This window comes from Mauremys reevesii, linkage group 5 (genome assembly GCF_016161935.1).
Source record: "Mauremys reevesii isolate NIE-2019 linkage group 5, ASM1616193v1, whole genome shotgun sequence".
Classification (NCBI taxonomy): Eukaryota; Metazoa; Chordata; order Testudines; family Geoemydidae; genus Mauremys; species Mauremys reevesii.
This window is the reverse complement of record NC_052627.1, coordinates 14,147,574-14,169,789: the sequence shown is the minus strand read 5'-3', so window position 1 is coordinate 14,169,789 and position 22,216 is coordinate 14,147,574. Positions and strand designations below refer to the sequence as shown.

At 43.0% G+C, this 22,216-nt stretch overlaps 1 protein-coding gene across 2 annotated transcripts in view; it reads left to right on the top strand.

Moving 5' to 3' along the window:
• The window catches only part of MOB1B (MOB kinase activator 1B), a 73,385-nt gene extending 64,641 nt beyond the window's left edge, over positions 1–8,744 (top strand). Inside the window, exons 4-6 of one of the 2 annotated variants that reach the window (XM_039539227.1) lie at positions 5,405–5,538; positions 7,582–7,745; positions 8,479–8,744. In XM_039539227.1, coding sequence (XP_039395161.1) covers positions 5,405–5,538; positions 7,582–7,745; positions 8,479–8,556 — 376 coding nt within the window. In that variant the 3' untranslated portion in view covers positions 8,557–8,744. Of the gene's footprint in view, positions 1–5,404; positions 5,539–7,581; positions 7,746–8,268; positions 8,364–8,478 lie in introns of those variants that run through there. The other variant, XM_039539228.1, reaches the window with a different exon arrangement.
• Positions 8,745–22,216: the final 13,472 nt, after the last annotated feature.

Sequence of the window (22,216 nt, the reverse complement as noted above, 5' to 3'; positions counted from 1 at the left end):
CTCCCGCCCTCCCTCCATGAAAGCGCTGGCGGGAAATCTGTTTGCGCATTTTTTCTGGTCAGTGACAGCGCGGACGCCACAGTACTGCGAGCATGGAGCCCGCTGCGATCATCGCTGCAGTTATGGCCGTTGTCAACTCCTCGCACCTTATCGTCCACCTTTTTCACAGTCAAATGCTGAGAAATTGGGCGAGGAAGCTCCGGCAGCGCGGTGAGGACATCAAGTGTGAGAGTGGCACAGACCTCTCACAAAGCACGGGACCCCGCGCCGTGGACATCATGGTGGCAATGGGTCATGTTCATGCTGTGGAACGGCGATTCTGGGCCCGGGAAACAAGCACGGACTGGTGGGACCGCATAGTGCTGCAGGTCTGGGATGAATCACAGTGGCTGCGAAACTTTTGCATGCGTAAGGGCACTTTCCTTGAACTGTGTGACTTGCTGTCCCCTGCCCTGAAGCGCAAGGACACCCGGATGCGAGCAGCCCTGACTGTGCAGAAGCGAGTGGCCATAGCCCTCTGGAAACTTGCAACGCCAGACAGCTACCGGTCAGTAGCGAACCACTTTGGCGTGGGCAAATCTACCGTAGGGGTTGCTGTGATGCAAGTTGCCAACGCAATTGTTGAGCTACTGCTCTCAAAGGTGGTGACCCTGGAAAACGTCCAGGTCGTCATAGATGGCTTCGCCGCGATGGGATTCCCAAACTGCGGTGGGGCTATAGATGGAACTCACATCCCTATCCTGGGACCGGACCACCAGGCCAGCCAGTATATTAACCGAAAGGGCTACTTTTCAATGGTGCTGCAAGCACTGGTGGACCATAGGGGACGTTTTGGCTTTGGCTACACTTGTACTTCAAAGCGCTGCCGCGGCAGCGCTTTGAAGCGCTAGGTGTAGTCAAAGCGCCAGCGCTGGGAGAGAGCTCTCCCAGCGCTGTCCGTACTCCACCTCCCTGTGGGGAATAACGGACAGCGCTGGGAGCAGCGCTCCCAGCGCTGGGGCTTTGACCACACTGGCGCTTTGCAGCGCCGCAATTTGCAGCGCTGGAGAGGGTGTGTTTTCACACCCTGCTGCAGCGCTGCAATTTGCAGCGCTGGAGAGGGTGTGTTTTCACACCCTGCTGCAGCGCTGCAAATTTGCAAGTGTAGCCAACGCCTTTACCAACATCAACGTTGGATGGCCGGGCAAGGTTCATGACGCGCGTTTTTTCAGGAACTCTGGTCTGTGTAGACGCCTGCAGGAAGGTACTTTCTTCCTGGACCACAAAATAACTGTTGGGGATGTGGAGATGCCTACAGTGATCCTCGGGGACCCAGCCTACCCGCTAATGCCCTGGCTCATGAAGCCCTATACAGGCGCCCTGGGCAGTGACAAAGAACTCTTCAACTACTGGCTGAGCAAGTGCAGAATGGTGGTGGAGTGTGCTTTTGGACGTCTCAAGGGGAGATGGAGAAGCTTACTGACTCGCTCTGATCTCAGCGAAACCAATATCCCCATTGTTATTGCAGCTTGCTGTGTGCTCCACAATCTATGTGAGAGCAAGGGGGAGACCTTTATGGCGGGATGGGAGGTTGAGGCACATAGCCTGGCTGCTGATTACGCCCAGCCAGACAGCCATGCGATTAGAAGAGCCCAGCGGGAAGCGCTGTGCATCCGGGAGGCTTTGAAAGCTAGGTTCCCCAGCGAGCAGCGTGACCTGTGACTGTTCAGTTTGTTTACAGAGAAGCTGAACCTGCCCCTGTTTCTTTACCCAGTTAATGTTGACTATCCTCTGCAGTTACATACCCCGTTCACCCCCTTCCAACGCACGTTTAAAAATAAAATACATGGAACTTTGTTAATTAACACCGTTTTCTTTAGTACTGATTTCGCGGTAAACGGTTAAAACTGGGATGCAGACTGTGGTGGGTAGGGTGTGTAGTGCTGCAAAGACCGCTTCTAAACTCGAGGAATGACAGGCTCCTGCTCCTAGAGCGGTGCACGGTGGCGGACTGGTTGTTTCAACGGAGCCTGCCACCCCTCCTTCTCGGGACTCTGTGTGTGGGGGCTATGTGACTTTGTGGCGGGGGAGGACGGTTACAGATCCCCTGCTGCGTGGCTCTGTGATCCAGGATAAGGACCGCTGCATAAGATCTCTAACCACCCTCCCCCGCCACAAAGTCACATAGCCCCCCCCCCCCCACACACAGAACATGAAAACCACCTCCCAGACCGACCAGGGTGCCTAGTGACTGCACTGTGTGTGTGACCTGCTGCTGAACCTGCCCCCGTGTCTGTACCCTGGTAAAGGTGACTGACCTGTCCAATTACCAACCCCCTTCCCCTCTTGAAACACAGTCTCCTCTAAAAGAACATGACAGAAACAGTAATTAACAGAAAAGTCTTTTTTATCATCACCTAGACAGTTAGGGGATGAAACTGGGATGGGGGCTTGGGTGAGGCAGGAAGGAAAGGACTTCTCAAAATTTAGGGAATGAGAGCTTTTTGGTAATTGAGCACTCTGCAGGGGTGGAGTGACAGTTTTCATGGCCCCTGGCGCCCCTCCTTCTTGTTACTTTGGGTGAGGGGGGTATGGGACTTTGTGGCGGGGGAGGGCCGTTACAGATACACTGCAGTGGGGCTCTGTCCTCCTGCCTGCGGTCCTGCAGAACATCCACAAGGCGCCAGAGCGTGTCCGTTTGCTCCCTCATTAGTCCAAGCAGTGTTTGAGTCGCCTGCTGGTCTTCCTGCCGCCACCTGTCCTCCCGTTTGCTGTGTGAGCGCTGGTACTGAGACATGTTCTCCCTCCACTGGGTCTGCTGTGCCGCCTCGGCTCGGGAGCAGTCCATAAGTTCAGAGAACATCTCGTCCTGTGTCCTTTTCTTTCGTCGCCTAATCTGCGCCAGCCTCTGTGAGGGGGATGCCGGGGCAGGTAGGGAAACAGTCGCAGCTGTGTGATGGGAAAAAGGGAGTGAATTCCTTACAAAGATACATTTTTGCGAACAATGAACATAGTCTAGTCTGTCTCTGTGAACAAGACCATGCACAGCACCTATCTCATGCGCACTCAGGACAAGTTCGAATTTTCGGCCTTCGCATTCATTGCCTGGGGTCTTGCACTGGAGATCAGACAAGCGGGGCAGGACAGCAGAATTCGGGGAGCAGGCACACATGGTAAGCCGTAGACTTTTGGCTGCTTAAAACTTAATGTATAGCAGTGCCCTCCTTTCACGCTCAAAGCAATGGTCATAGCTTTTGCAAGTTCCTGCTGCCGGCAATCCGGAAAGCATGAACTCTGCCCCTGTTCCACCCCCTCGCGGCTGTCCCCGGGAAAGATCCCTGTATGCTGCCCCTCTACCGCCTCCACCACGTGGCTGTAAACCGACGCTTATTGTTATGTAAAGGAACAGTCAAGCATTCCCAATACTAACATTCCCCTAATTCAAAGCAGGATGCCCTGAGCGAGATCACCCTGAGGAGGATCACTGACAGAGATAGAGACCGCATGCTGCGTGAAAGCCAGCACAAACCAGGGGCCTATGCCGCCATGCTCGTCGAGGCAATGCTCCCAGAGTACCTGCTGATAGCCTGGCGCGGAAAAGTGTCCTACCACGGAGGACCCAATAAGGCCGCTCTCCCCAGGAACCTCCTGTGGAGGCTTTTTGATTACCTCCAGGAGAGCTTCGTGGAGATCTCCCAAGAGGATTTCTGTTCTATCCCCATTCCTGCTCTGTTAAAAATAAATGTTTACATGTTTAAAGCATGTACCGACTGATCCTTCCCCTGATTCAGGGTCTGGGTTAACGGCTGGGGAGGGTTGGTAGGGGATCTCAGTGAGGGTGATGAAGAGATCCTGGCTGTCGGGGAAATCAGCGTTGTAAGCGCTGTCGACTGCCTCGCCCTCCTCATCTCCTTCCTCATCTTCCCCATCCGCGAACATCTCCGAGGAACCGGCCGTCGACACTATCCCATCCTCAGAGTCCACGGTCAGTGGTGGGGTAGTGGTGGCAGACCCACCGAGAATGGCATGCAGTGCCTCGTAGAAGCGGCATGTCTGGGGCTGGGATCCGGAGCGTCCGTTTGCCGCTGTGATCTTTTGGTAGCCTTGTCTCAGGTCCTTGATTTTCACGCGGCACTGCATTGTATCCCGGCTGTATCCTCTGTCTGTCATGGCTTTGGAGACCTTCTCGTAGGTCTTCGCATTCCGTTTCTTGGAGCGCAGCTCCGAAAGCACAGACTCATCGCCCCACACAGCGATCAGATCCAAGACTTCCCGGTCAGTCCATGCTGGGGCCCTCTTTCTATTCTGAGATTGCATGGACACCTCTGCTGGAGAGCTCTGCATCGTTGCCGCTGCTGCTGAGCTCGCCACGATGTCCAAGCAGGAAATGAGATTCAAACTGGCCAGACGGGAAAAGGAATTCAAATTTTCCCGGGGCATTTCCTGTGTGGCTGGTCAGAGCATCCGAGCTCGGACTGCTGTCCAGAGCGTCAACAGAGTGGTGCACTGTGGGATAGCTCCCGGAGCTATTAGCGTCGAATTCCATCCACACCTAGCCTAATTTGACATGGCCATGTCGAATTTAGCACTACTCCCCTTGTCGGGGAGGAGTACAGAAATCGAACTAAAGAGACCTGTATGTCGAACTAAATAGCTTCGTTGTGTGGATGGGTGCAGGGTTAATTCGATTTAACGCTGCTAAATTCGACATAACCTCCTAGTGTAGACCAGGCCTTACATTGTTTAAAACAGGCACTGTCTGATTAAATTATGTCCACAATTTTGCCCTTGTGTAAAACAAATATATTTTAAACATATTTTGCAAAGATGTATGACCAACAAAATTGTTCTCATAATTTTAATTCTGGAGGAAACATTTTAAAACAATCATTCCCCTGCTGTTTGCCACTCAAACATCCCAGCATTCTGCTATTGTGTTAAGAATAGAAAATGAAAGTGACTAGGCTATTTTCAGTCCAAGCTGAAAAAAATGAAGAGTAAACTTAAGCTCTTTAAAAGTTAATAAGATTTATTAAAGTTCTTTCAGTTCTCATAATTTAAGGTCAGATTTGTAGGATAGGTAACGATGTTTTCTCTGAAAGCACATAGTTTTAAACTGGCAGTATCGCTCTCTTTTGTATTTAGAGGAATATAATATATACAGGTGTGTATGTATAATTACGTAAAATAGCTCATTGGTTCCTTTGGGAGGACTTTAGCACTGCAGCACTCAGCAGTCCTTTTCATCCTGGGTTGGCAGTATGTTCTCTCCCTTGGTGAAAGGAAAGGACCGGGAGTGAGTGTCTCTAAAAGCATTATAAAAATCAAGTTCCTTAAACAGAAACCAAAAAACCTTTCTAAGGCTTTTGTATGAATGACTCAGTTGTGTGTTCAAGAGATGTCTTTCCTTTCTGTTCCAACCCAGATACGAGTATCACTGGGCAGATGGGACAAACATAAAGAAACCAATCAAGTGCTCAGCACCAAAGTACATTGATTACCTGATGACTTGGGTCCAGGATCAGCTGGATGACGAAACACTATTTCCATCCAAAATAGGTAAAAATGAACAGTGAAATCAGCATCCTGTTGTACAGGACTATTAAGATCTCTTAGCATTGAAAAGCATGTGTAGCTTTGTGTCTGAATTTACAGGAAGGAAAAAATATTGATTCAACCCTAAAGGGAACTCAGCAATAAATAGAGTGAGCTGTTGAATATTGAGTTGTTTCTTAAATGATTAGTGACTGCTGTAGGACAGTTAAAGAACAATTTATTAGTACACTGAAAGGTACTTGCATCTGTTAAACAGGTACAATTTGTTTGCCTGGCTATCAGACATGATACATAATAGAGCAATCCTTAATAAAAACCTGTTAAAATTCAGGATGTAGAAAAAGGGTGTTTCTATTTAATAAGCAGCTGTATTTTCATTGATTCTTCAGCTTTCTCCTTTTAAAAAGCAGGGTGTTGCTCCTAGAGAAATAGGAGAGGAGGAAAAGTAATTTCAACCCCTGGACCCTATCCTCTGTATCTTTTTGCAGAATATTGTGTTTTCCCAACTACCAAAATAAGCTTCTGTGCAGGAAAGAAGCATAGCCCCAAGGAGGCATTCCCCTACTGGGTCAGCATTGCACCCTTGATCGGGAATACAGAACTTATTGTTTACAAATAAATTGGGAAATGTTTTATGTTTTGAGGAGGCTTCTTCAAATGCATGGCACTATTCAGCAAGCTGCTAATGACAGCGCATTTTAAAAAAATGGACCATCTGTCAAAATCAAATGGCTTTTGCTTTTACTTGTTCATGGTTTTAGTCGGGTGCAATGAACCTATAATAAGTTTTGTTTTTTAAGTCATCCCTCTTCCCAGCTATCCCCTGCTCAGTAGGTGGCAATGTAGAACCTGTTAGCAAGATGGCATTTGCTTTAGTGCTTCAGATCAGAGCTGTTGGGCACAGCGAGTGGGGGAGAGGAAAGCTGCTTTTATTATTATTAACAGTAACGTTAATGGTGTTTTTAAATTATTTAATATTGATCTTACTGTAGTGCACAGAGGGCTTGCGTCTCCATTTTATTTGGCCCTGTTCAAGTATATATGAAGACTTTTTTTTAATAGGATGAGGGACTATATTTTGGAAAGCAGTGACTCAGAAAATGACCAACAGGGTCATAGTGGATAACCTAAGTGAACATGCACTGCCAGTGTGATGCAGTGGCTTAAGAGAGCAAATGCAATCCTTAGATGTATAAGCAAGGAAATACTGAGTAGGAGTAAGGAGGTTTTTTTACACCAGTATAAGGGATTAGTGAGACCACTACTGACATACTCTGTCCAGTTCTGGTGTCCACAGTGTAAAGGGTATGTTGATAAATTGGAAAGGGTTCAGAAAAGAGCTACAAGATTGATTTGAAGTCTGTCGTACGGTGAGACACAAAAGAAGCTCAATCTATTTATCAGCTACGTGAATAGCGTAGCTGAACTCTCGACTAGTAGTTCTAAACTTACGATCCGGCGCAGGCCGATTGAAGAAGTCTGCGGCTCCAAGGTCGACTCGCCCGCGCGCGGTGGTGGTGGTGTGCGAGAGTCGACCAGCGAGGGGAGAGTTTCGATCGCATCCAGATTAGACGCGATAGTTCAAACTCCGAGAAGTCGAACTCACCGCGTCGACCCGACAGGTAAGTGTAGACTAGCCCTTAGTTTATCCAAAGAAGGTTGAGAGGTAACTTGATCATAGTTATGTACTTATATGGGGAGAAGATTTCTGATAGTAGAGGACACTTTAATCTAGCAGACTAAGGCATAATAAGTGGTTGGAAGCTGAAGCTAGACAAATTCAAACTAGAAATTAGGTGCAATTTTTTTGACAGCAAGGCTAACCATTGGACCCATTTACACAGAGATTTCTATCATTTGGAGTTTTTAAAGCAAGAATGGGATGTCTAACTCAGATAGGAGTTATGGGCTTGATGTAGGAATCACTGGGTGAAATCCATGGCCTGTGTTATGTGCTAAGTGATCATAATAGTCCCTCTGGCTTTAAAATCTGTGAAGACACGGTCTCTGCCCCCAGGAGCTTACTCTGCATTTGTTTCTTTTTAGGTGTTCCTTTCCCAAAGAACTTCATGTCAGTGGCAAAGACCATTCTAAAGCGTCTCTTTAGAGTTTATGCTCACATTTACCACCAGCACTTTGATCCAGTAATCCAGCTGCAAGAAGAGGCACATCTTAACACATCCTTCAAGCACTTTATTTTTTTTGTTCAGGTAAATTAGCATAAGAATGCGATGGTAATGGTTGCCTTCTGCTCTGAAGACAGCATATATTAAAATGTCGATATATAAAAATACCATTCTTTGAGTTTTCTAGGAGTTGGTATGGAAGCAGGTGTTTTTACATAATTGGGCAGCTCGAAGCCCAAGATGCTACCTTATTGGTAATGCAGGGTATAATTATTGCTATAAGTATTAACAGATTGCAACAGTGAATTATGACATGTTTCCACAAGACAGACAAGTACCAAAGAAAACCTTAATTCACAGCCAGTAGAAGAAGAAAACTCTGAAATCAAGCTGCAGAGTGCATTTACTGGCTGCTACTGTTTTTCCATCAAGGAAGTGGCACTTTAGAAGTTATAAAAGGGGGAAAACTGTCTGAGCTCCATTGCTCGATGGCTTTAATGCAGAACAGGGTCTGAGAAGGGAGTTTACTGAGTGTGAAGTAAAATATTTTTTTTGGAATATGAATCTACCAGGCACTTTATTGAGCACACTCATTCATTTCACATAGGCTGCTGAATAGCCTTCTGATGATTGTAACCATGTTTAGTCATTAGTGACCTAGATTGGATTTGAACCAGCTACCTAGATGTTGAAAATGGCTAACAGGTAAGCTTGGACGATTGCAAACTGCAGGGTAACTTTATCATTAAATGTAAACTTGGTACTAGCACTACATTGTCTGTTCAAGTAAAATCTTGTTTCCCCGCCCCTTCTACAGGAATTCAACCTTATTGACAGAAGAGAACTGGCTCCACTTCAAGAACTGATTGAAAAACTGACCTCTAAGGATAGATAAAAGGAAGTGGATTTGTGGAAATGGCAAGCGTGTGGTATTTCTGGTGTTTTTGTTTGTTTGTTTTGTTCTCTTTTGAAAACAAAACAAAATCTTGTTCTGTTCTTACAGGCAGCCAAGATCCATTCTTTGTGCTTTTATTAGGGGAAATCTTTGTCTTTTAGTGACATGCAGTAAATGGCTTTTTTTTCCTCATTGTGGATTTTTAGTAGATTTTGAGTGTTTATAAAGGAAGTATGCTTGTTGGGGGATTTGACACTGCTGATGGATGGGTTCTGTTTTGTGTCAATTGTAGCCCATTCTCATGAAGTCCCTAAAAGACTTACATTCTCTAAGTGCCTTGGCAGACTCACTTCTGAGGTGCAAAGCACACACAATACTGAACATTGCTGGAAACAGAAAATATAACCTACCCAGGACACTTACTGATGCTTGGTTTAGAATATATATGCTTAAAGTACAAAAGCCATAACTTACTTAAAGCAGTGATCTCCAGCTTTTAATACAAAGTATCACCATTTTTTAAAAAAAGATGAATATAAAGCTTGTCAAAACTAGGTATTTCTAAAAAACCAAAAAAAGTAAAAATAAAAAATTATAGTTAAGGTGACACTTCACATCATGTCCTAGTCAATGATAAAGATTTTAAAACCATGGACAACCCAGGATAGCAGAGGGTTGGCTCTCCACTCCACTGTAGTTTTGCACTGATTGTTACATATATTTATTTTGTTAATATAAATATCAACTCAGGCCAGCCTAATGTACTGTAAGGTACATTACTTCCTTTAATAAAGTTTCCTAGCATTTCCCAAAGGAGCCAACCAATTTGCAAAAGTAGTGAGAAGGAAAGATCTTTTTATTCATCATCAAAAATGACACACAAGTAATATTAAGAAAAATCTTGTTTTAAATCCACTAGAGTGATGCCATTTAAACGTGAACAGTAAAAAGCTAACTCAAGATTAGCGCTCAGATTCTCAAGCTTTTTCATAAGAAAACATCTCTTTGTAGGAAGATTGTCTTGTGGGCCACTTTCTATTTGCAATCAGAAGACCCATAGCCCATCTCATTCATAATTGTATGAGGTCTCTGTGGTAACTACAGCAAATTGTTTACAGTTATATTAAGTAATACACTGCCACCTCGATATAACGCCGCCCGATATAACACGAATTTGGACATAACACGGTAAAGCAGCGCTCTGGGGGGGCGGGGTTGCGCACTCCGGTGGATCAAAGCAAGTTCAATATAACACGGTTTCACCTATAACGCGGTAAGATTTTTTGGTGCCCAAGGACAGCGTTATATCAAGGTAGAGGTGTATTTGTATATTTTTAGCTGTTTTTAGTGTGGCAAGTGCTTTTGTTCTTTTTGAGAAAACCATCACACAATCTCCTTTTTCTTTTATTTCATATCTCCCTCCATTTCTGGTCCTGTTTCTCTCAAACTGGAAACTGGGAGAACCAGTACCATGTGACAAGACATTTCCATTGACCACCTGAAAGTGGTCCACAAACTACTATTTGACATCTCTGTGCCATAGCTATGTGAAACTCAGGGGGTTCCCATCTCAGAAATTCATATGGAATGCATCTTTGCTTTCCATCTGTGTATCTTTGTATCTGTCAAATTTTGGCTTCAAATACATTTGTCTTACACATTTGTAATGTGCCATCCCCATAGTATCATCAGTATCTAGGTGCCAAATCTCAAAATGAAGAAGTAGCCAGTTTTCACCTGCTCTTGCATCATAACTTAGCAGAACCACAGATTTTACATGATTTTGATGCAAAGACGTAAATTGACCCATGATACTGGCCTCCTTTGTAAAGCACTTTAAGAGCTAAAGATGGAAAGCACTATAAAAGAACTAGCTATTGTTATTACGCACTACCATGGCTCTTGAACCTTGGTGATCTTTAGATTTTTACAGTTTGTGACAGAACAATAGAAGTGTTGCAGGATATCCTGAAACCATGCAAACATTTCACACACACCTGCTTGACACACATTTTTTACTTTGATAGTTCGGAGTGGGTAATTATGTATGGAAAAACACAATTACACATGCAAAGAGCCTGCAAAATTTGTAACTGGCCATTTGTGCTTGCAGATGTAACTGGTATTTGCATAAACAGATACACACTTAATTTTGGAAGTCAGACCTACATTCTTGAAATAGGAAACTCCATTGCTTTATTATTACTTATTTACAGAGCAAAATCATCTGAAGCTTCAAAACAACCTGTTTTACCTAAACAAATATCCTCCAATTGGGCAAAAGATTTCAAATGTAGCAAAAGCTGATATTAGCTGACTTTTTGTTTGCTTCACCGATTACTAATATCATAACCTTATTTGTTACTTGAACTGAGCATAGCTCTGGGAATCCAGCTATGGACTAGCAAACTGCCTTGATAGTCTGTTCATTGCCTCTCCGTTATAGAAAGACCAAGTTTTAGATAGCTGTTACCTGAGCTTCCCTTACTAATTTGTAAGCCATGCTCACATTGTATCTTACAATCGATTACACTAGTATAGCAGCAACTGTTCGTAGCAGTGAAGTTAAAATTTAACATTCGGACATTGTTCTTTCAGCTTCATCAAAATGTTTCTTTAAGATATACAAATCCCTTGCATGTCTGTTAGCTGATCTACGTCTTGGATTTATAGGTCAAATTACAGCACAGGGTTTTATCGGCCTTAAAGACAAGCTGCCAAGGGGTGGGGAAAGCAATTGAGTTTGTCTTTTTTTCCTTCATTGTGATATATCTGGGTCTGAAAGATGTTCCCAAAAAATGGGGTGAAAAGGAGAAGAAGCTGCCATTCTTTTGCTCTCTTATATTAGAAATGTCAGGTCTCGGCTTCCTGTTTTTTCTGGAAGCCTCCATGAAAAACTGGAGTGGGAGCTTTCTGAGCCCACAGTTAAAGGGTCAAGATGTTTGAATCTTTCACACATTGATTTTCTTTCAAGTATTTGAACAAAAAACAGGTTTAAAAAGTCAGACTAAAATCCCCTCCCCTCTCACTTGCTGATGTTCCAGTCTCTCCCTTATGTGGAAAAACCAAACAGAACCCTTTACCTGCTTTTGGGAAGAAGATCTTTGAGATCTTCCTACAGCAGAAAGAAGTAAAAAGGGTACGACCACAGTTTGTTTTCCTATAACTGGAATATTCACACCCAACGTTTTACTAACTCACTGTTCCTGGAGCTTGTAGGCTCTGGGCCAGTACTACTAGGAAGAGCATAGCAATGTGTGATTTACTTCAGGAGTCCACAGCAAGGGCAGCTTGGATGTGCTTCAGACAGCAGTGCATGCACTAGCTGGCTGTACATCTGAATGCACTCCCTAGTATCAGAACATGCCCACTCTGGACTATGGAGTACTGTCTTGTGCAAGAACCAGTCCCCCCACATCTCATTCAAGTGTTGGAGAAAGAGGTTCCCTGTGTCCTCCCCCACCCCCACCCCAGCAAACTGTGCTGTGCACGTAAAAGGGTCTCCTATGTTAAGTATCGAGATCCCTGTGATCTTACTTATCTAGGCTGAGCTGCACAAGTCGATGCCTGAGTACTGGTCTTAATACTTTATTTCCTTGCTTTTGGGGGCTATTCACGTGTGTGGGATGGGTAAACAACTGATCCAGATACTAAATCCAGTTTCAGAACTCTAGCTATAATTAACTGTAGATCTGTTATGGTCCGAGGGTCTTTTTAGTTCCTGGATAATTACTCAACAGACTAAATGGTGCTGGCATCCATCTAACTATTCAGAGGGCAGAGTCATCCCCCTAAAACTTAAACTGAACAAACTGTTCTAATGCACTTCAGATATGAAGAAAACTAAATTTTTAAATTGCTCTTGTGTCTGTGGCCTTTTATGCTTTGCTTCAGTCTGAAGAACATTTTATAGCTGAAAATTGGGGGCTTGTAATGGAAATACATTGACAGGCTTTTAATCGTATGGAGGCGTAAATTGTACTGCTTTTAATAGCTATCGGCATCTGCATCGTTAATTTTCATTTCCACTGAAAACTGCTTTGCTGAGCTTACTGTAATCAGTATTGGTTTACAGGCTAGTGTGGGTGTATAGTGTGCAGATTATGCTTCTGGCAAGAGGAAAAAGATTTGGACCATTGGTAATCTTCTTGTATCTCTAGAAGGCACTAGACGTTGTCCTGGTCTACACTACAAAGTTATGTTGACAAAAGGCATCATATGTTGACCTCGTTGTGCAAATGTCTCCACTTAAATGTGGCTCCCGATGACATAAGTGCCCTGCTATGCCAGTTTAATAACACCTCCTCCCTGAGCTATGGCGTAGAGCTATGGTTGATGATTAGGTCGATGCATTGCCAGTGTAGACACTACATTATTTAAGTTGACTGTTACTGTCCTCTAGCAGCTGCCCCACACTGATCACTCTGGTCACCATTGTGAATTCCGCTGCTCAGGTTGCACAGAGGCCAGAAGCGTCTCCCCCCCCCCCCAACTCCAACCTTTTAAAGCCCCATTAATTTTCGAAATTCCTTTTTCTGGCTTGGCGAGCACACTTAGCAGCTCTCCATTGTTCAGTGGAACTGCCCAGCTGATGATGCTGCCTACATGCTCTGGATGTGCTCCTGCCTGGAATATACAGGAGGTGTTGGATCTCCTGGGCTTTCAGGGACATGAGGCTGTGCAGGCACAGCTCTGAACTAGCAGTAGAAATGTGGACCTCTATGAGCAGATTGCTCAGGGGATGCAGGAGAAGGGATACATCAGGGACCAGCAGCAGTGCCACATGAAAGCCAAGGAGCTGTGGCAGGCATACCAGAAGGCCATCAACAATCCATCCATTGCCAAGCCATAGACCTGCCGCATTTACAAATTGCTGCATGCTGTATCTGGTGGAGAAACCACCCCCCTCTCTGAAAGCACCATGGATACCTCTGAGGAGCCTGAGTCACAGACCCCCCCGCCATGAACAGCGAGGAGGAGGTGGTGGACGAGGAAGAGGAGGAGAAGTACGGGGGACAGATGCTGGTGGGGATCCAGCTGCACAGCAAGCCAGGACTTTTTTTTGACTCCAGCACAGTCCAGCCAGTCCCACCAGTTGAGCACAGGAGAGCTCGATGCAGGGGAAGAAAGCTCAGATAACTGTGTAGTTTAATTTTCAATAACAGAGATGCCCCCACCTCAAAGTAGCAGGGCACATCTTTTGAGTTATCATTAATTTACTTGTGCTAGAAGAGGGAGTGGTACAACCAAGAGAGGCAGAGTTGCTCTAGAGTTAGTTTATGTGCGCAGGGATGTCCCTTGAATCCTCTGTGGAGATCTCAATGAAACTTTCGTGGAGGAACTCTGCAATCCTCTGCCAGTGGTTTCTAGGGGTGGCAGCCTTATTTCTACTTTCCCACGCCAGTCAGCGATAACTTTAGCAGGCACCATTGCAGTACACAGGCTAGCAGCATGCGGGCCTGGGCAGCTTCTGGACACCAGCAGCAGCTCTGTTCTTTCTGCCTCTGTTATCCTCGAGTGAGATATCAGCTATGAAAATGGTGCCGGTATTCAGTGCCCTGTACTGCTAGAATCATAGATTATTAGGGTTGGAAGGGACCTCAGGAGGTCATCTAGTCCAACCCCCTGCTGAAAGCAGGACCAATCCCCAACTAAATCATCCCAGCCAGGGCTTTGTCAAGCCTGACCTTAAAAACCTCTAAGGAAGGAGATTTCATCATCTCCCTAGGTAAACCATTCCAGTGCTTCATCACCCTCCTAGTGAAAAAGTTTTTCCTAATATCCAACCTAAACACCCCCCACTGCAACTTGAGACCATTACTCCTCGTTCTGTCATCTGCTACCACTGAGAACAGTCTAGATCCATCCTCTTTGGAACCTCCCTTCAGGTAGTTGAAAGCAGCTATCCAATCCCCCCTCAATTCTTCTCTTCTCTTCTCTTCTCACCTGCATTATGATGCAATCCCATCAGTCAGTACTTGTTTCTTGGGCCCAGGAGCAGTGCTCCACGATTTGCAGCTGCTCCGTGAATGCCAACAAGAACCTTGAATTGGTTCTCGGTGTCCCACTGCAATCTGTCATCCAAGGAATCATCATGTTCCCCGCATCTCTTCTTGTGGTTCTGCAGTTACTGCAGGATAGTGCACCCTGTGCTTGCAATATTAATTAAAATAGTGCAGAGGTGTGCAGGATCCATGCTTTTGTCAGAGATGGCAGACAGCAAGGAGAACCATACGGGTTTGTGGGATTTTGAAAAAAAAGTCTCCAAAATTATGGGATACAGATGGCACTATGGGATGGAGACCATTGCAAACTGGAAAGTTGACCCCATGCTTCCAGTTACCCTGCCCAACTCATTTCTGCCCCATCAAACATTGTCAAAACTTCTTAAAAGACAGTGCACTGGATGGTGCTGAGTTGCACAGTGGGATACTTATCCATGATGTACCACAGTCTGTATCGATACAAGTGCTCCTGGTGAGTACATGCTCTGCTGACACAACGAGCCCCGTATGCACTCACACAAGCGATTTACTAACTGCAGCTGCTGTATGCTGATGTAAGTTTGTAATGTAGACATGGCCCTAGTCAATGCTTTGCTGTATATCTAAATGAGAACGGTGTTAACCAGAAAGCCCCTTAAAAAACCAGTTTACTTGTGATTATTTGGATTAGCATTTTTTATTGAGAGCCTGCAGGCACGGTAAATATTTTTTTTTAAATGTATGGAGCACTAAAAGGTGTTTTTATATGATCTAATCAGAACTAGATTAGAAAGCTTAATGTACTGAAGAATCCAAAACTTAAAAGCAGGGATTTGCAGACCGTAGCTGAGCAGTAGCTGTATTTATTTTGACAGTCTGCCTCCTCACTTTGGATATTTGATCTCAATTTTAAAACAGCAGCTATAAAAATTCAGGACACTCTTCTGCAGTTCATACTCTACAATATTAGAAATTAATATATAGAATACTAGTCTTACATGGGCATCTTATTCTCCTGCTGTGTTTGTTACTTGGCATCTAAAAGGCCATTAATTCTGTCACTGTTCATCTAGATAATTTTGGCTCTTAAAACTACATCTTTGAATAGGGAAGACAAACCTTTTGAAGACATGAGTAGTGTACATGAAATGTGGACTGTGAAAAATAATTGGTGGAAACCTTTAACACTAACTTCTGGATATGTAATAAAAGCCTGGAGATCACTATCAGAAATAAAGCTGTTTGAATATACTTTAATTATACTAATCTTTGAAGATAGCATCTAAGATACTAATGCGGTGCATGAGATAGAGTATCCCTTTTTGTATTATACTTGCAGCTTTTAATTTTCAAATATTTTAGCAAAAGACTTGGGACCAGAATTGAGTGTGTTTACACATGTAGAGCATGGGCACATCAAAATATTAAGCAAAAGTCATCTTGGTTTTTAAACTCAGCTGGACTCTAGTGAACTTGGTAACAGAACAGTATCTTTTAAAAAACGTAACAAACCACAACACTAGTCTAGATCCATGTTATAAAGGGATACTCTGTTAGCTATTTCATTGTTTGATATTAAACATTGGCATGTTAGGTCTTGTTGACACCGGGAGCAGAACCATGCAAGCCACAACTGACCTGGTTATGCTCCCAGTATAGGTTAAGGCCTTACAGTTTAATAAGGTTTTAAACAGGTTTTGCTATTTTTCAGCTACCAGCGTGTTTGATCATATTGGTGATTTGGTTGGTAACTTCAGGAAGTAATCTACCTTGAGATGAGATCACTGTTGGCATACTGTACTAGTTCTGTTCTGCTATCTTATGCCAGAGGTGAACTTGGTCCAGGGAATTTACACAATTAGGATAGTAGATGAATTCCAATCACAGACATTTTTAAGTCTTTCATAGTCAAGTCAGGGATTCAAGTTAACTGCACAAGGTGGAGAAGATGTGGCACATCTGACTTGCTGGTAGCTGAATTGATGTCCAACATCGTAGAGGGGGAGAAAGAAGAAAAGTTTTAAAAGGGGGCAAATAGCCTGTTTGCAAGTGTCTCTAGTTTATTTTACTGCTTACTATGCAATGTAGAACTTTTGCATTTACCTGGATAGAAAACCAGGGGGTACTGTCGTCTATTTAATATTTTGGAACTGAACACTCTCTCTGAAACTCACTTCACAGGTATAAGATGCCTGTTTGCTGCTATTGACTTTCTTTACCTTCCAAATTCCTTCTTTTACTTTCTTAGCCCCCTTTCCCTGAATCACCATACAAAGTTTTATTAAAAATATTTCATTTAGAGTGTTTTTTGTGCCACCCAACACTGGTAATTTTTTTTTCTGGAGTGCTATATTACTGTATGTAAAACAACAATTTTCAGCTGGACTGTTAAAGGTGAAGCATGAATATAGACCTGCCTGTTTCTTCCACTAGAAAATTCCCACCATTATTTAGAGCCTTGTTTTCTTGACTGGTAACTTCATTTGAGTTTTCCAAACTGAATCACTAGCACCTCTAGTGCTGAGGTTTTAAAACTGTGTAAAAGTTTTGATGTTTTATCTTTTTAGTTGGTAACTAACATGGACATTCAGAGTGTTACACACATTTTTTTCTCCTTATTTTAAAATATAATTTCCTGTTAACAACTGAAGACTGCAAAAAGCTCATTTTTGTTTTAAGAACTCTCCTTCAATTGTTCTTCATAGATTACTGTATTTTTAGGGGAAATTAATTTTTATAGCCATTAAACTGTACTCATTATTTTTGTACATGTGCAACTAGGGACATTTTGGGACACAAATCTTGAAGGGAACACTTAATTCTTTGCTGTTTTGATTCTTCCTATATGCTGGAGTTGTATTGCTAAATACTACCACTGGAAGCAATATCTTGATGTGCAATGAAGGTGAGAGAAGAATGCAAAAAAAGTGAATGAGGTTTGAATAAAAATTAATTGCTGGAGGCAAAAGGATATTGCAAAAGTAACACTGTAACCTTCATATTCACTTCTTTATACATCTTAAAGCAGCTGGAAGAAAAAAATAGGTGTAAAATATTAAATGCAACATGGGAATCCGTACTGTAAGCTAACCGTGCCAATATTGCTTCAGTTTGTAGGTTTTATTGATTGGTATTTTAGTTTTAGATCAAAACAGCTTTTGATTAGAAAGAAAAAATTGAATGTCTGAAAATCTGCAACATGTTTATTTGAGAGATGTAAATAATGTATACAGATTGCTGTATGTGATGGGATGAAAAAATATTTAAATTCTAGGTTTTTTCAGTAAGAAACTGAATGCTGTTTATAAGAAAAAAAAATAAATAGCTATGTTTGACCATGATTGTCTTTTTTTTCCTCCCAGACATGTTTAACTTATATTTCTGATTTGTAGATAGAACTCAGTTAGTTCTATAGCTGTATATTGTACACACATGAACGTTCCACCTACAAATTAGATTTTTGTAATTACCCCACTTGAATTTGTGAATATTTGTATTACAGGCAGACCCAATAGCAATAAAAGAACCTGATGTCCTCTCCTTTCCTTATTTCATGGTTTGAAATGGTAACTTAGAAAAAGTGGGAGAAACCGGAAATGCAAATTGGACTCAGCACTGTACCACTCACCCATTATCTGAAGTGTTGGTATCTCTACTGGGGTCATTATGAAAGCTTTGTTACATAGATTATTTTATACAGATTGTCATTTAAATAATAGCCATGCATTTTATACCAATTAGAACAATACACATTCCCAAGAGGTATTCAGTTTGTGCACTAATCTGAGATTTAAGATTTTACTTTTCATAACACCTCTACTCCATGCAAGCCACATCGCCTCTCCTCTGCCCACAGCTAAGCATGACAGGAGCCATATGTCTTGGGTTCCAAAGCCTAGTGGCATCCTACCCCTTGCAATACTCCAGCCTCCTGGCCACTCCCCTCTTCCCTACCCACCCATGTAATCCCAGCTAACAAGAATGTTTCCCTTCCTCTGCCCTTTGTATTGGCTATTTACATTGTAAACTCTTGGAGGTAGGGATTGCCTTTTACTGTGTATGTATGCTGTCTAGCACAACGGAGCCCCCGTCTCCTGTGGGGCCTCTAGGCACTACCATACTACAAATAATATTTCTTAAATTAGAGTTAATTTTAAAAGGATCAGAATAACAAATCACAGACACTAAAAATTAAATGAGAAAATGACAAATCAGCCCATATATTAACTAGTATTGGTATTGTACAAGAAAGTTGGTCACCTTAAGTGGCTAGGCAAATACATTCTTATGTAGTTCCTTTTGTACACCTGGGTTTATATAACGTTCTCAAGGAACGCTTTCAGAAGGAGTTGAATATTTTCACGACTAACCGCCTGCATGCAACTCATGGATTCTAGGATTTGTCTTGATGATTCTTGAGTGGTAACTATATGACTGCTCCTTGGAGACATCCTTGATCATCCCATGCTTTGATGCCATTGTCACACTGTCTACAGTGGCTCACAATCATGAGTGCCTACCTCATGGCAGACTGCCAAAAGCAGGGCAGACACTCCAAACTGGAGGTATGTCCTATAATTAGATTTCCCCAAGACAGTAACAAATATGAACTCCTAAAGTCTTACAATAATTTTATAATGGAGTCACAGACAGTCCCCTTAGATACTCCAGTGTGTCTTGCCACCCAGGCAAGATGGACTATGTGATAAATGGTCATTTACACACACAAAATCACAAATATTCCAGGTTACTCCCACTCCCGAGAGACCAGTTATGCACCCAGATTGAGTTGCATTCTAGATCTCACCCAAGACAATGCTGGTAGCCAATTCTATAGTAAACTAACTAAAGGTTTATTAGCTAAGAAAAAGAAATGAAAGTTATTGAGAGGTTAAAGCAGGTGAAAATATGTCTCTAATCCCAGATGGTAGCAGAAATATAAATCTACCAGTTTCCCAAAAGTGTCTCAGGGCTACCCAGAATAATTCTGGGGAATCTCCATCTTCTCATTCAGTTATTCTGCCCTGTTTGGCCTGATCTACACTAGGGGCGGGGGGCGGTCAATGTAAGATACGCAACTTCAGCTACGGGAATACCGCAGCTGAAGTCGACGTATCTTATTTCGACTTACCTTCCGTCCTCACGGCGCGGGATCGACGGCCGTGGCTCCCCGTTGACTCCGCTCGCTTTGGTGGAGTTCCGGAGTTGACAGGGAGAGAGGTCAGGGATCGATATATTGCATCTAGATGAGACGCGATATATCGATCCCCGATAAATCGGTAGTCTGGACATACCCTTAGAATCCAAACAGCCCAGAGATGAAGGATTTTCCTTTATATCCATATTTATAGCTATCACATTGTTTTTTTTTCTTTGGTGGTGAGACAGGTGCTTTAGAGTCTTTGAATGCTCCACACTGACCCCTCACTTTGAAGTGACCTTTCTGATAAGAGTACAGTAACTCCTCCCTTAACATTGTACTTATGTTCCTGAAAAATGCAACGTTATGTTAAATGAATCCAATTTTCCCATAAGATTTAACGTAAATGTGGGGGGTTAGATTCCAAGGAAATTTTTGGGGGCAGACAAAAGACATCATATACTGTACTGTACTGAGGTTTGGAAGTTCCCCAGGCTTACCCCACACAGGCACAAGGACACTAGGAAGTACCTTTGCAGCATCAGCGGCAGCTTCCCCGGAGAAGAACAGGTGTCGACTTTGCCGGGGGATGCTCCAGGCCCGCCTCTTCCTGTCCCTGCTCCATTCTAGGCCCACCTCTTCCTACCCCCACTCCACCTCCTCTCCGGAGCAGCCGCATCCCCGCTCCATCTCCCCCACCCCCAGAGTCCTAAGGGCCACCAAACAGCTGCGCTTCCCCGCTCCTGCCCCTTCCTCCTTCCCTCCCAGAAAGTCCGAGGCGCCACCAAACTGCTGTTTGGCGGCAGGGAAGCGCTGGGAGGGAGGGGGACGAGACGGAGAAGAGGAACTTGTGCAATGCTCCCTTGTAAAGTTGCTGGACAGAGCAGACAGCCAAATGACCTTATAAGGGAGCATTGCACAACTTTAAACGAGCATGTTCCCTAACTGAGCAGTGATGAAACGTTAAGCAGGAGGATATTAAGTGAGGCGTTACTGTACTTCATTTCCATTACACAAGGTTTCTTTCACGTTAGGAGGGTTATTTTTTAGATATTGGGGGTCATATACCACGCAAAATATTAACAAGGTACAGATAAGTGAAAATACAGCATCAAAAATCTCATTAATTTTATGAAGTTTAAATGCCAAACACATTCACACACATTTAACAGCATCTTTTGATCTGCTAACACACAAGTGGATTGGCCTGACTTCCAGCTGAGAGTTTCAGTTTTCAACTGAGCCAACTGTTTTGATCAGAGTGGACATCAGCATCACAGTCATTCATTAGGAAACAAAAATGTTCTATGGCAAAGTCTGCAGAGTGTTAGGGATTTTAATGTTTTCTGCAATGACATTCTATACAAGTTTAATTTATCTCATTTTGTTTGAATCCAAATTGTGTTAGATGCTCAATTTAAATTGTTGTATACGCTTAAGAACCCTAACCTGGAAGTTTTAAACTAAAGGCTACATGGAGGTTTTTTCAAAAGGAGCCAATATGCAACCATTTAAACAGCTTTCATAGGAAGTATACAAGAGAGCTACTTAAAACCATAATGCTATTTTAATCCATCTGTGCTTTTGTAATCCCTTCCGTAAAACTTCCTTCTGTAGGAACCAATTGCACATAAGCTTTTAGCATTTAATTTACAGACTTCAGCATCTGGATACATCTCCCAACAAATCCAACTATTAGGGTCAGCAAAAAAACTGCAAAAATAAATATCTTCCTGAAAAACTGCATGTACAGGAGGCCAAGTATTTTATTCCATTTTTAGATGCTATATCTTCATGCTGATGTATCCAAGTTAACAGAGAGAATAATGTTACAACATTTTGAGATAAAATCTGCAACATTTCTTTGCTAAGAATTAAAAGACTCACTGATAACATCTCAACTTTTGACATTGATTTCAAAACAGGTCACACTTGTATTTTAAGTGGCCTATCTAAGAGCATTTTGGGACACTAAGAAGATCAAATGAAGTAAAGTAATCTGTGTCCTGAATGAATCGAAGCACTCAAGATTTACTGTATTCCAAATGCTCAAGGATGATACCTTAACCATAAAGCCAGATTTATATTAAAAAAAATCATCTGAGACACTAACACACACACATAGAAATTGGAGATAAAGTTCTTGACACAGACAACATGATTTAAGTCCAGCTGCTAGATTTGTAAACAGAGAACGTTCACACTTGAACAAATTTGAAAAAAAAACCAAAAATGTGACCAGTGTCTTTAATGGTTTCATAAGCAAGCAGGAGTCACTTCTATTTAATCACCTGAGCACTTGGCCAAATCTCAGTTTGATCAGGCTTCTGGAAACATTTAGTTCACAATGGACAAGTTTGGAGGTTTAACATTAGCAAAGTCACTTCTGGCCTAGTGTAGTTGCTGTTATTATTTGTATTACCATAGCACCGAGGAGTCCAAATCATGGACCAGGAGTCTATTGTTCTAGGTTCAATATTGCAGTCCTTAAGTGACGTTCCCCTCTTTTTGGAGCTACTCTAAATTCTGTTGTTTA